The sequence below is a fragment of the Chenopodium album genome, chromosome 13 (assembly GCF_948465745.1).
Source record: "Chenopodium album chromosome 13, dcCheAlbu1.1, whole genome shotgun sequence".
Taxonomy (NCBI): domain Eukaryota; kingdom Viridiplantae; phylum Streptophyta; class Magnoliopsida; order Caryophyllales; family Amaranthaceae; genus Chenopodium; species Chenopodium album.
Genome location: NC_137846.1, coordinates 12,815,881 through 12,834,611, shown reverse-complemented (window position 1 = coordinate 12,834,611; position 18,731 = coordinate 12,815,881). Strand labels below are relative to the sequence as shown.

Here is an 18,731-nt window from a genome sequence, read left to right as displayed (position 1 = left end):
ATAATGGTGTAATTGGATTGAGCTTAAAAAGAGCTTTCTAGAATAAAATAAGTGTTTTATGAAAATCCGATTTTAATTGATAAACACGGAATTTTCTGCTTAATCATATTAAGGAGAGGATTCCACGTGCAAAGCGCGTTTAAAACTCTCAATTAGCGCGAGACGACAAGGCTGTCGCCTGGTGCTGATGCTTGTCGCCTAGCCCTGGTGCTTGTCGTTTGGCGTTGGCTCTTGTTGTTTGGCGACATGAAGTCTTTTATTCCGAATGGAACTCGATTTCTTTTCTATCAGTTTCCGGACTGTTTTTCTATAAATAGGGTCCTTGACCTCCATTTTCAATCATCAACAATCACCCAGAATTCTCTAATTTTCTATCTTAAGCATTGGCTTATTCTTTCTCTCTCTTGATTTCTAGCTAGCCTTTTCAAAATACACCATACTGCACTCATTAGTTCTAGACACACCTAGCCAAGTTCGAAGTTGCCTTCGCCCTAGACGTGGAAGGTTGATACTTTATGAGGGTTTGGACCCCAAATCTAGTTTCTAAACTCTTTACTTCTTTAATTTAATTCTTTAATTTAATATTTTATTGAAGTTTACTAATGCGTGTATTTTGTTATTAGAAAGAGGTACGAGGCATCAAAGTATGTAATCTTATTGCTCTATTCTTGTAGAAAACATGCTTATATTTATTAATTCCTAGTATCATGTTAGGATGTTCTTATTGCTTTCTAGTATTATGTTTAGGGTGCTTCTTATTCTTTCTAATATCATGTTAGTATCATGTTAGGGCTAAACCTTTGATCTTTATTGTTTAGTGACATGTTAGGGATTGTTTTTAATCTTGTTAGTATCATGCCTAGGATCTTGCTATTATTATTAAGCTTTAATATGATGATTATGATGATTGTTATAATTATTGTTGATATCATGTTGCTAGTTCTATATTATTGTTATTTCTTGATCACGTCTTTTATGCAGGTTTAAAGGGAATTTGTACTTGAAATCATGCCTAATAAGATAATTGATAATTTTTTTTAGGCTAATATGATTTTAATTCAAGTGATCGCCGATAATAGTTTTGTTTGTGCATTAATAATCAACCAACATAGATTAAACAGGTTTAGGGTTAATCTAATGATTGCATGTTAGTCAGAAAGCGCACAAGAATATGAGAAGAATAAAGTAGAGGCCTATTTTATAGGGCAGGTTCTTTCTCTTTTAGATTGAATTCGTACCCTCATCCCCGAATATCCAGTCATGGTTCCAGACCAGTATGGAGTTAGCGATCTCATGGATCGTGAAGGGGTGTAACCTTCACCCTATGAACGGTTTACAAGTTCCTAAAACTTGTTGGCGACTTTTTTTTTCTCTTGTTTCTTTCCCTTGGACGCCACCATGCTTAAGTGTATGATCACAGTGGGGTTCAAGTTTGGGATGCTTGAAATATTCCCTATAGTTTTTTGGCGACTCCACTAGGGAAGATTTCTATTTTAATTCCTGAAATTTATTTCGGCAATGATTTAGAATGAGCGGATGAGACTCGAAAAGTTCTAAGTATTTCATGTGCGTAATTTTGATTGACATTATTGACATATGCATAAAAAAGGTTTGCATTGGAAAGACCATTCGTAATGCGTAAAAAACATAGGATTTTTATACGTAGGAAATTTGGGAAATATCTTTCACTACTAGAATCGAAATAACGCTGTGAAAAACTAGAAAATCCTAAGAATAGAAAGCTGCTGAGGCATGTAGGAACTGGCGCTGAGAAAACAGTGCCATTGCTAATGCGATGGCTCTGTCGCCTGGCGACAACAATGTCGTCTGGAGATAGTGTCATCGTCTGGCGACGGGCACTGTTGTCTCGCGCTAAGTTCTTCCAATACCGAGCCAGAAATCTACCTTCTTGTTTCGGCCAGTTCTAGTACTGTTTGCTCGATTTTACTTCCTTATTAAGTTTTTCCCTCTTTTCTGAACCCATATGTGTTCTACATATGGTTATAACCCTCTGGGATTCACGCTCCATCTACCTAATCGAACGCTACTGGCAACGACGGGTACATTAGAGTTTGTGAATCCACCAAACCGTAGAAGCAAGTTTAACTTCCGGGGTCCCATCCATACGCGCCAACCCTTTCAAAGGTAAGGCTTCCGTGCAATGCATTTGGAATCATAACCATGGACCCTCTTTGACTAACCCTTATCCTTGAACTTTAGAGAACTAGAGCTACGGTTAGGTTGCAAACTCATTGCATCATATTGTGCTTACTTGACTACTTGTGCATTCTTTGCTTGTGCATAACCTATATGTGTGTTTACACTAACCGTTTGTCTGACTTGTGAATGATTCTAAATAAACCAATTAATGACTAAAGAACTTTGCTTAATTAATTAATTAATTAATTAATATGAATAATTGAAGTCTAAATAAATTGATCAAACCTGACTTAGTACGACTTTAGGCTTATCCCTTTAGAGTAAAATACTGGAAACAGTCCCAGACTGATGTTCCATTAATGGCGCACAAGTTTAGACTGTGGCACCCCATGCTGGAGTACAGCGCGAGGCGACAACCTTGTCGTCTGGCGCTGTGCTTTAGCGCGCGGCGACAGTCCAGTTTTCTGCTCGAGTCTTCATGACGAGTCTAATTAATCAGTTTATTAATCGGTTTAACCAGTTTATTAATGGAAGTAGCCATGTTTATTCCTTAATTGAGTCTAAGCACATAGTCCCATGGTCTTACACAAGAGTCAAAGCATGTCACTTGCACTCACAATTAAAGCACACACATCATATGTATGTTACACCTTGACCATGTCTTGAGAGTCTTGTGTGCGCATGTTTTCCGTCATTTTTTAGGGGGGTAAGTTGGATATTAATCCTCCAATTAAACCATACTTGTTTGAACCCACATACTTGATTCCCAAAAATATGTACCCTATTTTTTGGTTTTTTTGCTTTTTAAAACTAATAAAGTCAAAGTCAATTTAAGTCAAGTCATTAAAACAAATAAAATGGTTTAATTTACAGCGCTTGGTCAAAAGGAAGGGCGATTAATCAAGGACAACACCTTCATTCAAGTACTACTTTTTGATAAACCGATTCGACAGAAGAGAAAAGCTAAAAAGATAATGGCGAGTTAAGAAGAAGTCAACGAACTTAGGAAGGACTTGGCTAACATGACTGAGATGATGAAGGCTATGTCACTTCAAATCAATGACCCTGTGAAACAACAACAAATGGAGCTCATGCAAGAAAGCTTGATCAAACTCTCCAATGACTATAGGTTCCAGGGCATTAGCTCGTAAGGGGTCTCAATGGATAAGGAGCTTCTTCCGCAGCAGTTCAATGCCAATGACATCCCTAGGTTCAAGGCAACTGACAATCCTTATTTCCACTTAAGGGCTTTTGAAACTATAATGAACATTAAGGGGATTGATAGGAAAGTCTTTCATTCATTGTTTTCTTTATCTCTTGAAACCGTTTGTCAACAATGGTTCTTTTCCCTTGACAAACCTCTACTTGGGATTCTATTGTAAACGCTTTCATTGATAGATACAAATGTAATATTCAAGTTGAAACTGATCATAGAGAGCTTGAAATACTAAAACAAAAAGAGAATGAAGGTTTTACTTCTTTCTTTAATAAATGGAGGGAAACTTCCGCTAAAACGATTGAGGTGCCTACTGAAAAAGAGTCTGTAAGAATGTTTATTAAGAATCTCCAAGAAAATTACTCCAAGTATCTCAAGTACCAAAGCAACTTGAACACTTTTAAGGCTATTTATGACATTGGAATCAATATTGAAGACAACCTTGCAAAGAAAAAAGCTACTAATAATAACTCCAACAGTGGCTAGAAAGGAAAGAAGAGCGATAATCCTTATTCTTCCAAAACCACCCACTCAAACGATGTTAGCACCTTTAATCTGAATGAAGTCCTCGCTTTGAATAATCAACGACAAACGAAACCATTTAGGAGAAACTTTTCTCCTATTGATATGAGTTATGACACCGCATTTGATCGCCTTCATGCAAAAGGTCTTATAACTCCTATTGGACCATTTTGAGATCCACCAGTCGAAAGGAGAACGGCTAGTTGAAACCCCAATGCACATTGCAAATACCATCAAGGCAGGGGCCATCCTACTGAGAATTGCTGGAAGCTAAAGGAAGCTATCCAAGACTTAATTGATAGCAATAAACTCCCATTGCCTCCTGCAAGTAAGAAGCCAAGTATCAATAATGCACCACTTTCTGATTCCTTGGCTATTTATGATGAAGAAAACCATGTTGACCCATCATCTCTTATTAAACCAATTGAAGAAATTCATGCTATTGAAGAAGAGGAGGAAACCTTTTTCGATGCCATGAGTGATTGGGCTCCAGGTCAACAACTTGCCACTAGAGAAGAGGTTTGGATCCTCATAAATACAATGAGGGAAGTAACAGACACGTGTCGCAAAGCTCTTAAACGCGCAAAGTTAGAGTAAAATAAGGATGTCAATAAAGAGGTGACACCCATAGAGACTACTAAGAGAAAGCCATTTTCTCTCCAAGTAGTTGAAACACCCCAAAAAAGAAACAAGCCCTATATTCAAATTGGGACCTCCTATGCAAACATGTTTAAAATGCTCTCCGAGAGTGGCAAGATCAAACCTCTCGAGCCAAGACTATTTGAATCATTGAAAAGACAAATAGGATCTATTGTTCATACAATCAATCTAGAGGACATACTATTGAACACTATTTTAAATTCAAGGATTTAATTCAAAAATAGATTGATAGTAAGAAGTTGGTCCAAATTCCACAAGAGAAAGATGCTAGCATCAATGGAGTTTGGGAAAGTGATGATGAGGACGTCTACCTCAAAGATGTGGAATAAACTCCAATCTCCACAATATATCCAGTAGATGATATATGGGATGAAGAAGATTCACCCATAGATGTTCTCACAAGATCTGCGAGAATGCAACCTCCCATCACCGCACAATCTATTCCTACTACTCAATAAGTTCCCATACCTATCATAGAAGACAACGATGTTGTCAAACAACTAAAAAAGACTAAGGTTAAAATAAATGTATGGAAACTTTTAGCTACATTCCATGAGCATAGAGCCGCAGTAATGGATGCTCTAGCTAAAGTAGGAATAGATTCTGAAACCACTCCTGAGGGGTTGGCTAACTTTCTTACGAGTGATCTTCCTAGTCCCATCAACTTGATCACTTTTTCTGACAAGGATCTACCTCTAGAAGGTGACAAACACAACAAGGCTTTAAATCTCACAGTAATCTGCAAGAGGATGAATGTCCCAATGACTCTTGTAGACAATGGATCGGCAATTAATGTTTGTCCACTTCGAACTGCGAGAATGTTAGGAATAAGGGATGAAGACTTGTCTCCATCTACACAAGGAATAAGGGCTTAAGACAATACTCGTTGCCAAGCTCTTGGAACAATCACTATGAATGTAACAACAGGAGTCATAGAACATGCTACAACTTTTTAAGTGGTAGACATTAAAGCATCTTTCAACTTATTGTTGGGACGCCCTTGGCTTCATGACCTTAAGGCCGTCCCTTCATCCCTTCATCAACAAGTGAAGGCTATAGTTGGAGGAATCCCAATTACAATTGATGCTTCTCCAATGAGAATTAAGGCCATCGAAAATCCAATCATAAATGTGGAGCACGATGAGAATGATGAAGATATGTAGGGCTTTGATGAAGAGGTCTCCTTAATTTGAATAGGATGAAAGGACCCCTCTTTGCTATGACCTCCACTCCAACTTGATAGTTATTGCTATCCTCAGAAAATAGGGACACTTTCCTGGAATGACCCTTGGAAAGAAGAAAGAGATAGCAAAACGAATGGGATTACCTGGCCTCCCTAAATTGGACACTTTTGGACTTGGTTTCGAACCGACTCTTGAAGACCTTAAGCGAGCTTGAGAAAAGACTAATGCACGTAGGAACGCTCGTACCCAAAAGAAAGCAATCCCAATGGATTACTATCCTCTTACTCTAAATGGACAATTTATAAGAGAAGGAGAGGATTATCCATGCCACGAATTTCCTGAACCCTTTGTCAAGAATGGAATAAGACAACCTAGGTTTGAAATATTTTTAGATTGCAACTTCTTAGATGACATCCCAACTCCTATCCATAAGGAGAAAGCACCTCCATGCTTTGACTTTAATGTCATGGGACTTCTCTTTGGGCACGAGAAGAATGAGCCGACATATGTTGAGAATAACTCCTCGCTCATTCAAACGGTACTACAAAGTGAGAGCTTTGATCCTTCAAAGCTTATCACTCCAGCAGAGGGATTAACTCAAGAATGGCGAAAGACCGTGAAAGTGACTACTCCAAGTGGAAGAAAGATCTCTTTAACAACAGGACAAGGACCAATGTTCGAAGAGTCGTCTGAGTCAGAATCCGAGTCAGAGTCTTCCCCTATTGAGTCCTCTAAGTCTCTAGCTATAGCACCTTCCCCCAATTCTTCTATTTTAGCACCTACTCCTAGAATAGTTAGTAGTCAAGTCCCAGCGGACTTATCTTTATTTGATGTAACGGTTTCCGAATTCAATAACATGTCCTCATTTGGTTACTCCTCGTGTCATTCTTTAACCCAAGATAATGAGCATTGCTTATAATTAAAGCAATGGAAACACTTGAGAATAAAACACTAGTAATTGAAGATACTGAAATGGTTGATATCTCAAAAGATCCAACCATTAAAAGAGAGGTTAAAATCAGACTAACACTTAATAAAGATGAAAGGACTGATTTAATTAATCTACTAAAAGAGTTCATCGATGTATTTGCTTGGTCATATGAAGATATGCCAAGAATAAATAGAGAAATAGCTCAACACACCATACCACTAATTCCAGGAATGAAACCTATAAAACAAAAGTTACGTCGAATGAAACTCGACGTAGCTCTTAAAATCAAAGAAGAAGTTAAAAAACAAATAACTGCAGGTTTTATCAGGGTATCCAAATACACCGAATGGGTCGCAAATGTGGTCCTAGTTCCCAAGAAGGATAGAAGGGTAAGAATGTGTGTCGAATGTCGAGATCTAAATAAGGCAAGTCCAAAGGACGACTTCCCTTTACCACACATCGACATTCTAGTAGATAATACAACAAATCACGCACTTCTCTCGTTTATGGATGGATACGCAGGGTACAACCAGATTCTTATGGCAGAAGAAGACATGGAGAAGACGACATTCATAACACCTTGGGGTACTTACTGTTACACGGTAATGCCATTCCGGTTGAAAAACGTGGGTGCCACTTACCAACGAGCATCGACTGCCCTACTCCATTACATGATGCACAAGGTAGTTGAAGTCTATGTGGATGACATGATTGTAAAATCAAAAGATCGTCCAGGACATCAAGTAGCCTTAAGGAAATTCTTCAAAAAGCTAAGAAAATATAATATGAGGTTGAATCCATCTAAGTGTGCTTTCGGAGTCACCTTAGGAAAACTCTTGGGATACATCATAAGCTCTAGAGGAATAGAGATAGACCCAACCATGACCAAGGCAATCATGTCAATGCCATTGCCCAAAACCGAGAAGCAAATTTGGGGATTTATTGGCCGATTGCAATACATAAGTAGGTTCATATCCAAGTTAACAACAATATGAGAACCAATATTTAAAAAGCTCAAGAAAAATGTGCTAGTAATATGGGACGACGAGTGTCAAAAAGCCTTTGAAAAGATCAAAGCCTATCTCTCTAATCCTCATGTATTAGCACCAACGCTCCCAAGAATTCCTCTTAGGTTATACCTAACAGTCAACAAAGAGACAATGGGGGCTATGCTCGCACAAGAAGTAGAAGGAAAAGAAAATGCCATCTACTACCTAAGTAAGAAGATGCTCGAGTATGAAATACGATACACACCACTTGAGAAATTGTGCCTTGCATTAGTCTGGGCCACGACCAAGTTAAGACATTACATGCTCGTTCATACGGTCTTTGTGGTATCTCGAATGGATGCACTTAAGTACCTCTTCGAGAAATCTACACTAAATGGGTGAATATAAAGATGGATAGTCAACTTACCCCAATTTGATGTAAGATTCATGCCCCAAAAGGCCATTAAAGGATCCGTGGTCTCGAACTACTTAGCGGATTTTCCAATAGAAGATTATACACCAATATATGAGAACGATTTTCCAGATGAAGACTTGATGGTCACAGAAGATGATACTTGGACTCTATACTTCCACGGAGCCTCAAACCAAAAGGGATGTGGTGTAGGAGTATTGTTTATATCACCTAAAGAAGAACATGTTCCAATCTCCATAAAATCAGATTTTGATGTTACCAACAACGCTGCGGAATACGAAGCATGTGTGGTAGGCCTTGAAACAGCCTTGGCATTGGGAGTAAAGAAACTTCGAATATTCGGAGATTCTTCCTTGATCATCAACCAAATCTCCAAAAGATGGAAAGCAAGGAGTGAAAGCTTGGCCCCTTACCAAACATATTTGGAAACTCTTACAAACCAACTGGAAAAAAGTAGAATACACATATCTACCTAGAGAGGAAAATCAATTTGCTGATGCCTTGGTAAGACTAGCCTCAATGGTTAGGATTCCTACGGAAATTGAGCAAATGCCTTTAACAATAGAAAAGAGGCATAAACCGACTTATATTCAAGCTATAGAGGATGATGATGTGGTCCAAGAAGAAGAAGAAGAACCTTGGTATACAGACATCCTCAATTATGTCACCAAAGGAGAATATCCACTCCACGTTGACAAAAGAGCAAAATGAGCTTTAAGACTTTTGCCTTCCCAATATGTGCTCATAGACAACGTGTTACACAAAAGGGTACCTAAAGGTCGAGCTCTTCTATGTGTAGGCAAAAAGGAAGCCCAACGGGCTATGGGAATAGTCCATGAAGGAGTATATGGAACACATGTAAATGGCAAAATGCTAGTCCAAAAGATAATGCGCGAGGGATATTATTGGACTACTATGAATAGGGACTGTCATCAATATGTAAAAAGATGCCCTAAATGGCAAATATACACCAACTTACGACATGTTCCTCCATCTCTCCTCTACACCAACACATCACCATGGCCATTCTATACATGGGGAATAGACATCATTGGAAAGATTACTCCTCCTGGGACAGGAGGTCATGAATACATTCTAGTGGCAATTGATTATTTCACTAAGTGGGTCGAAGAAGCATCATACACAAAACTCACTGCAAAACATGTAGCACTCTTTATCATAAGAAACATCATTTGTCGATATGGAGTCCCACATGAAATGATAAGCGACAATGGAACTCACTTTCAAGCAGAATGTGAAGAATTGCTACAAAAGTATGGTATTGATCAACATCGTCATTTCTCTCCATACAGACCTCAAGCAAATGGTGCAGTTGAGGCAGCCAACAAAAATTTAAAGACTATCATCGAAAAAATGATAGAAAATTACAAGGATTGGCCTGACACACTCCACTTTGCTCTTTGGGGTTATCGCACATCAATTCGCTCATCAACAGGAAATACGCCATTTTCATTAGTCTATGCAAAGTATTCCATACAACCTGTGGAACTAGAAATACCTTCCCTACGCATTGCGTTGGAAAGCAAACTCGATGAAGTCGAATGGACTAGAGCGAGATATGAGGAGCTAATTCTACTTGATGAAAAACGACTATAAGCTCTATATCATACTCAATACTATCAAGCTCGTATGGCTAGACACTTTAACAAGAAGGTCAAGACAAGAAACATCAAAGTAGGAGATTTGGTGTTAAAAGCATTAAGGAAAAATGTTTTGGATCCAAGAGGCAAATTTAGGCCTAATTGATCTGGACCATACATTGTCAAAACTATCCTATCAGGAGGTGCTACAAAACTAACTGATATGGACGACAATAAATTCTCAAACATGACAAATCTTGACCAACTTAAGAAGTACTACCCATAATTACTTGAGTAGGACACTCAAGAGAGCTACGTTTGGCCTGATGCCTTAGGAAAGGATACGTAGGCAACCCTTTACAGGGTGCAACCACTTTAATTTTTTACAAATCTCGCATCCCAGCATCGACGAGCTATCGGCGCACAGAATTCAAGTCCAGCGCAGTAAAGAAATCCTGTCGCACAACGACAGCACCTAGCGTCCGACGACAAATAGCAGCGTCTGGCGACAGAATCAAAAGCGCGACACTAGATTTTCTGCAATGATCAGGGTGGATTTTAGTGTATTTCAGAAATTTTTGACTTCCGTACACGAATAATTTTTCAGAAAATAATTCAAGTTGTTTTCATTGCTTTAATAAAGTTTATATGTAAAAGTTAATTTAATTTAAAAAGCTGAAATTGCATTAATAAAATAAAGTAAAATTACATTATTGATGGAATTTAAATAAAGCTTAAAAAAATAAAAATTGACTTAAAAATTGAATTTGTCTAATAAATTGAAAGTAAAGCGATGCTCTAATCTGTCTTTTCTTTCCTAGCTCTCTTCCAATTCTTGTCAGCATCTTCTTCATCATCCATCACCTTTGCTATTAAACATCCTTTAGAGGATCTACATTCAATTTTGGTATGGATAGTTTCCCCTTTAGCCATTACTCCAATTTTCTTCTCTACCCACACTTTCTTTTTTGTAGAGTAAGCTTTTTTTTTTCCCTTTTCCCTTAGTAGTATTTTTCTTCTTAGGCATAATAGGAGTCTTGAATTCAACTTTTTTGCCTAGGCGTTCCTTAGCAGGAATTTTCTTGTCTCCTAGACGATTCTTCACATTGGTCTTATTTTGAACTTTGTTCTTGTCCTTTTTAGATCTACCAAGTATTTAATGCTTCACATCCTTAGACAAAGAAGGTGGAACCTTTTGGGTAATGACTTCCCACAAAGGCCTAGCACACCAATAGTTGTCAATTCTCTCAATGTCTTGTGAAACAGGAAACTCATAAGGGCAACAAAGATCACTAGAGGGAATAGTCTGAACAAGGTGATAACTTGTTATTCGATATGATTTTAGGGTGATTTTGAACCTTGTTTACTTGATATTTTGGCATTGTGGTTCACTTTTACTCTATTTTTGTGCAATTTTTGTGTATCCCTTGCTTCACGGGTTGTTAGTGTTTTTGTTGAGTTTTTAAGTCCAAAGACGACCATTTGAAGCATATGGATGATAAACCGAGGTTAGAAGCCGAGACAAAGGAGCAAAACCAAAGAAAAGGTGAAGAAAAGGGCCTAAGAGACCTTGCAAGGCCGTGCCATGTCCTGCACGTCCGTGCAGGAGTGTTCCAACAAGCTGTATATTCTGCCAGAGCTTGCACAGTCATGCAAGACTTCAGCACGTCCGTGCAGGTCACCCAGCTTGGTCGTGCAGAAGGCTACACGTCCGTACAGAAGGCTGCACTTCCGTAGATAAGGCTGCACGTCCGTGCAGTATGCCCAGCCCAAAAGAGAATCAAAACTAATCTGTCTGTTTTGAGCTGCACGTCCGTGCAGATGGTGGCACGTCCGTGGAGAGCAGGTTGCACGTCCGTGCAGACCTGTAGCTTTGCCCGACTCTTGTTTTCTCCGTCTTTTTTTTATTTGAGGGTCTTATAAATAACCCCTGGAGCTCATTTGTACGGTATCCAAGTTTTTAGAGCTGTCTCTTAGTTTCTAATCTTAGAAACACAAATATTCTCAAATCATTAGTTAGAATTGAATTATTAGCTTGGAAATTTCAATCTCAATTATTGTAGAAGACAAGTTCCACCATTGTTATTCAAGGTTGAAGCTTCTAGTAACTTTTCTTACTCTTCTCTTCCATTTTAATTGCTTTGATGGTTAATTATTTTGCTTAATTCCTATATGCTTAGATTGTTAATTAGCTTAATATTTAGTTTGAATCTTATTCATGAGTAGCTTGAAATTTTTAATGGCTTTGATTTCCATGGATTGTGAGTAGTTTAATTTTCTAGGGTTTGGGTAAAACCCTCAATGTAGTCACTAATTACTTGTTGCATGTGCTAATTTGGTAATTGTTGGGTATTAATTAGTTGAGCTTAAGTGGTTTAATTGCTTAGTTCTTGTATGTGGCCATTGCTAGAACTTTTATCCAAGCTTTCTCAACGAAGGATCGAGAGATGAACTTGAGTTAGCTCCCTTATGCTTAATTGACTTGAAATGCCATGAGAATAGGAATTCCAGTCAAGGGAATGTTTATGTCATCGTGATTATGCTTTAACACTTGCTTTATGTTTTGTAACCACGAGAGTAGGTTGTATTCGTGATTAAAGTAATCCCTCTAGCTTGAGAGAGTAGTTGGGTGCTTTAGATAACTTCCCCTATTTTATCCCCTTATTTTACCTTGATTGTGCATGTTAATTGTGAGTTGTGATGAAGTTGAGTGGTATAAACCGAGCCCTAGAATCCTCTAAATATTGTTAGTTTCCCCTTAGCCTTAGTTGAATTGAACTAGTACATGTTACATAAAACTAAACCAATATCGACTTCATTTAGCTTATTTAAACGGTAGTATCTCGATGGTTGATTCAATGCCTCTCTTGGGTTCGATCCTTTCTTACCCTTGCTATTAGCTAGTGAGACGAAGATAGGATTTTATCTTTGGTAGGCTCGACGACGGCCTATTAAATTTTGGCGCCGTTGCCGGGGAGGCAAAGTCACATTGAATGTATTATTGTTGAATAAGACTAAATGTGTGTATACGTATCATAGTTCTCCTATCTATTTTTGTTTATTTGTTTTTTTAACTTGTGATAGTCATTGTTAACGTTTTTATTAGCTTTGTTTGACTTTGCATGACACGGAAGAGTAAGCAATCACCGCTTATTCCCGTTGATCTGGAGCTAAATAGGACTTTGAGAAACGTGAGGAGGCTTTTGCAAGGCACACCCGAGTTCTCTATTGTATATTCGGATTCCGATCCGGAAGAGGTTTTTGAAATCATCAAAGAAGATAACATGGGAGAAAACAATCCTCCTCCACCCTTGTTACGAGACTATGACCACCCCAACGCATTCCAACTTCGGAGTGGCATACGTCTCCCCACCACAAATGCAAACAATTTCGAGCTTTCACCTCAACTCATTCGTATGATTCAAGGCAATCAATTTGGGGTAGTCCTTATGAGTGTCCTTTTGCTCTCTTGGACAACTTTCTTGAATTGTGTACAATTATCAAGCAAAACAACATTTTGGAAGAGTTCATCCGTATGCACATGTTTCAATTCTCCCTCCGTGATAAAGCAAAGCATTGGTTAAGAACGGTTGAAGATGGATCGTTGAGTACTTGGGATGAGGTGACTAGAGCTTTTCTTGGAAAGGATTGTCCTCCTGAGAAAACCGTCAAATTAAGACGGAATATCACCAACTTAAACCAAGAGGTTGATGAAACTTTGTGTGAAGCATGGGAGCGGTCAAAGATTACACTAGAGCATGCCCTCACCACGGTTTCACCTCATGGATCATAGTGTAAAGCTTCTATGATGGTCTTACTCCTACCTCAAGGGCCAACCTTGATTTCGGGGCTGGTGGTAGCCTTAAAAAGCTATCGGTTGATGTAGGGAATATTTCAAGCATTACCCCAAACTTGAACCTCACTATGATCATACACTTAAGTATAGTGGCGTCCAAAGGGAAGGAAGCTAGAGCAAAAGAGTCGCCAACAAGTTTTAGGAACTTGTAAACCGTTCACAGGGTGAAGGTTACACCCCTTAACGATCCATGAGATCGTCAACTCCAATAGGTCTGGAATCATGACTGGTGTTAGGGGATGAAGGTACAAATCCAACCTAAAAGAGATTGAACCTACCCTAAATAGGCCTCTACTTTATTCTACTCGTATTCATGTGCGATTTCTGACTAACATGCAATCAACAGATTAACCCTAAACCTGTTTAATCTATGTTGGTTGAATTTAATGCACAAACAAAACTATTATTGGCGATCACTTGAATTATAATCTCATTAGCCTAAATAAGATTATTAATTATCTTATTTAGCGTGATTACAAGTACAAATTCCCTTTAAACATGCATAAAAGGCGTGATCAAGCAATAACAACAAATATAATATCAAGCAATATAATAACAATCAACATCAATCATAATAATAATATTCTCAATCTCAAAGCATAATAATATTAGCAAGATCCTAGGCATGATACTAACAAGATTATTAACAAACCCTAGCATGTCACTAAGCAATAAAAATCAAAGCTTTAGCCCTAACATGATACATGATATTAGGAAAGAAAATAGGAAGCATTCTTTTAATCATACTTGATATTAGAAATTACCCTAAACATGATACTAGGAAGCAAAATAACAATCTAAGCATGATTTCTATATCAAAAGATCAATAAAAGCAATTAAAGTACTTACTTCGATGCCTCGTACCTCTTTCTAATAACAAAATACACACGTTAGTAACTTCAAGGAAAATAATAAAACAATTAAATTAAATAAAATAGGGATTTGGGACCAAACCCTCAAAAATGTCAAACCTTTCACGTCTAGGGCGAAGGCAACTTCGAACTTGGCTAGGTGTGTCTAGAACCAATGTATGAGGAATTTTGTGAGAGGGAAGGTTTAGAAAAAGAATAGAGAGAGAAGGCTTCTAGCTTTAGAGAGAGAAAGATAGAGATGATGATTGATTGTAGAGTTGAAAAAAGGGGAGATATGACCTCTATTTATAGGAAAAAAGAGAGTCGAAGAATAAGAAAAGAATCCGAATTCGAATCGAAATAAAACTCGTCGGTCAGCAGTTTTTGCAGATTTTGTTTTTATCATAACTTTTGATCCAGAAGTCCAAATAAGTCATATAATATGTCGTTGAAAAGCTCTTGAAGTCTATTTTGCAACCCAATTAAAATCAGATTAAAATATTTTGTATATAAAAAGTTATGGCCGAAATGTGGGAAGGTGTCAGTTTTGGATAGAGTTTCGTATTCCTTTCATATCTTTTTCGTTATAGCTCGGGATTAATATTATAATATATCATTGGAAAGATAATTTCAAGATCTATCCAACCTTATAACATTTAGATAATGATTATGAGGCAAGAAAAAAATATCTAACTGTCTTTGAACATCTTTAAATTCGAATAGAAATAGGACTTAAAAAAGGAAAGTTTCTAAAAGTTTTTATCATGGACCAAACTAAACTGGAATGCACGTTTTTCATAAATAGGGTAAGAAGAAATATTTTCAAAAACAGAAAGAAGAGATATTTTAATAAAAACATCCTCATCACTAGACTTTTCATACTTTCGCTTTGTTCGATAATCAAATGACATGAAAGGTATTCATCACTGGGTTTGGTTTTGGGGAGACACATTTGGGTGTCTACAGTTGACGAGGCCTACAAAATGATTGAAGAGGTTGCCAAACATTATGCTTATGGGGGTGACAAAAGACAAAGTCATCCCAAGAAGGGCAAGCATGATCTTGAGGCAATAGATCTTATTGCTTCAAAGGTTGATATGTTAGCTCGAAAGCTAGATCAAGTGAACAATGTTCCCAGTAGCTCCTCCTCGCAAGTCATGTCTTGGGAGACTTGTGGAGGAAACGATCACATGGCATCCTATTGCATCTCTAGAACAACGGAGCATGTGGCTTCTATTGGGAGAAATGATCCTTACTCTCAAACCTATAACCAAGGTTGGAAACAACATCCAAATTTTGGGTGGAAACAACCCAACCAAGCTCCTCCTTCTCAAAAAAATTATAACCAAGCTCCTCCTCCTCAAAACAATACCAATCAACCCTATTCACAACAACAAGCTCCCTTCGCCACCCCAACCAAAGAGACAATGTCCAACAAAGAACCCAATACAATCAAGCCCCTCCTCCTCAAAAATCCAACATTGAATTCGTTTTGGAAACCTTCATGATCCAACAAATCAAGATCAATGGGGAAGTTAGTAGCTCAATCCAACAACTCCAAGCACACAATAAGATGATTGAAAGTCAATTATCTTAAATTGCGAATCAAGTTGGATGCCCTTCTGACTCCGGTGGTCAACTTCCAAGAACAACGGTAATGAACCCAAAGGAGCATGCAAAATAAATCACCTTGATTTTGGAAGGAGGGTATGAAGATCCAATCATGAGAGAAGAGGTCGCTAAAAAGGGAGACGAGGGAGATGATTGGGTGGATGAAAGTGAGTTTGAAAACGAAGTGAGTGAGGAGGCAAGAGGAAGGTCAAAATTAAGTGATGAGGATGCCTGATGCGGTGTCGAAACGCACACAAATTAATAATAATTACCCTAAGACTACTAACTTTTAATTAGTGGAAGTAAGGGTCGATCCCACGAAGAATGTGCTTGCAAATAACTAAGAATAACAAAGACTCAAAACAGTAAAAGAATGATTGGGGGGTGTTTAAGGATAAAGATAAACTAACAACTAGGAACTTAAACTAATAAGAACAAGAACAGATAAGGAACTTGAGATACTCAGCAACTACATATAGAAATCCACCATGCAAATGTATAATCACGGACTTATTACTTAACCCTTTAGAATAGCTTGACTTATAGAACAAGTTCCTCTGTTTTCCCTTAGTAATGGTTAGATCCCGTACGACTTTCACTAACCCTAACCAACAGATAACCCCTATACTACGAGCAAGGAATTTAACCTGATGACAGCATTAAGAACTAGGAAAACATCAGGCCAAGACAACCACAACACTCCGGAACTTACGTGATTTGGCCTCGATCAAGAATTACTTTTCAATTAATAGAGTGGAACGTCCTCCTCTACAATTGTTTGCTACTCGATTAATGTTCCCAAGCAATTACGGACTTAGTAGTATTAATTAGCAAAAGAAATCAGACCCAAACAAATAGTTGTACACCTACTTATAAGAAATCATCATTCGTATGAACAAAACAATAATTCAAGAATACTCTAAAGCATTAATCATTAAAACCAACAATACTCGTCTCAAATACTTAATGCATGGCTTCAAACTAATAGTTACTGAGCATAACAAGCTAAGGACTCATAATACAAAGATAAGAAAAGAAAACAAAACAAGAACCCATCAAGTTTCTCAGATTTGGATCAGAGTTCCTCTCGGGCAACTCCGAATTCCTTCGCTGCAATGTATCACGAAGAGTGACCAACGACTCCTAACCCTAGAAGGGTTTTGGAGTGAAGCCTCCCTTCTCTCTCGTCTCTTCTTCAGTGTCTGGCTTGTTTTCTCTATGATTTCGTGGCTTTAAATAGGCTAAGAGATAATTGGGAATCTTTCAAAGATAAGGAAAGTAATTAGATAAAATTGTGAAAAATATATCTCTTCCATATCTTAACCAATTGATAAGATCTTCTTTTCATTCATATTTATCTTTTCCAACAGCTGTAGATCTTGTAAATTATTCCCCAAGACTTTCCCAAATTCGTGGATTCAGTGAACCTAGACGAACAAAACGTGCCCAGCAAGCTGTTTTCATCTCCGTCAGTTTCTCAAGTTCCTCGGCAGGAACTTCCAATTGTGCTCCGCATTGACTCCTTCATTTGGTTGATCTTTTTACCTTCTAAAACCACTCAATAACCTATCAAAACACACAAATTAGAAATAAGCCACAAAATATCAAAAACCTAAATAAAAACACTAAAATGCTAAAGGAACTTATCCAAAATCTAAGGAACATATATATAAAATAGTGTCAGAAATGACACTCATCAATGCCTCAAAGAGAGACGAGGGAGAAGTGCAAAGCCAAGCTCCATTGAAAGTATATGAGCCTCGTATTCCATTCCCTCATCGAATGATAGAGAAGAAGCTAAATAAGAAACTTTCAAAGTTCCTTGATGAAATGAAAGGACTTCAGTAAAACATTCCACTTCTTCATGCTTTATCACAAATGCCTACATATGCAAAGTTTTTGAAAGACTTTCTTTTTAAAAAGAGTAGGCTTGAGGAGAGTGATTCCATATCCCTTCCAACGGAGACAAGTGCTATTCCTAAAAATGAGCTTCCTGAGAAGTTTTGTGATCCCGGTAGTTTTGCTATACCGGTGAAGGTTGGGGATCTTGAATCAACAAATGCTTTGTGTGATCTTGGGGCTAGTGTTAGCCTTATGCCTCTCACTATGGCCACAAGGTTGAATCTTGGGGAGATAAGTCCCACCAAAATGTCAAACCAACTAGCCGACCGCTCGGTTAGAATCCCATTGGGAGTCTTAAAGGACATCCCGGTTCAAGTGGGGAAAGTTCTTGTACCATGCAATTTTGTAATCATGGAGATGGATGAAGATTCCAAAATTCCTCTCATATTGGGTAGGCCCTTTTTGAAAACCACGGGTGTTAACATTGACATGAAACAAGGGCGGCTTACGTATATACCTTACATGTTGGGGATGAAAGAATCTCCTTCTCGTTTCCGGAAACGTTGAATTACCCTATGGTTAAATAAGTTCATCGGATCGATGTTTTGGCTAATACTTTGAAGGAAGACATGGAGGAGGAGTCACAAGAATTGACTCATGCTTCGGAGGTGAAAAAGCAAAAGGGGGCCAAGAAGACAAAAAGAAACAAGATCAAGTTGATGGAGAAATTATTTGGTTACATTTCTAGTGATAATAGCAATATGACTATTTTGCCTAAGGAAAATGGCAAGTGTGTGGGAACAATGAAATGTAGGCCTGATCACGGATCGGATATCTGATCCGAAATGGGATTTCGGATCGGATATCCGTATTCG

The 18,731-nt window shown here is 38.0% G+C and overlaps 1 protein-coding gene and 1 non-coding gene across 2 annotated transcripts; one reads left to right on the top strand and one right to left on the bottom strand.

The window, feature by feature from the left end:
• Positions 1-13,366: 13,366 nt before the first annotated feature.
• On the bottom strand, positions 13,367-13,472 carry LOC145577153 (small nucleolar RNA R71). The gene has a single exon (XR_014098639.1). It is a non-coding gene; the product is annotated as a small nucleolar RNA R71 (small nucleolar RNA).
• A 4,420-nt stretch (positions 13,473-17,892) lies between these two features.
• LOC145575239 (uncharacterized) lies at positions 17,893-18,423 on the top strand. The gene has a single exon (XM_081633131.1). It carries the CDS (start codon positions 17,893-17,895, stop codon positions 18,421-18,423), a length of 531 nt encoding a protein of 176 aa, XP_081489257.1.
• Positions 18,424-18,731: the final 308 nt, after the last annotated feature.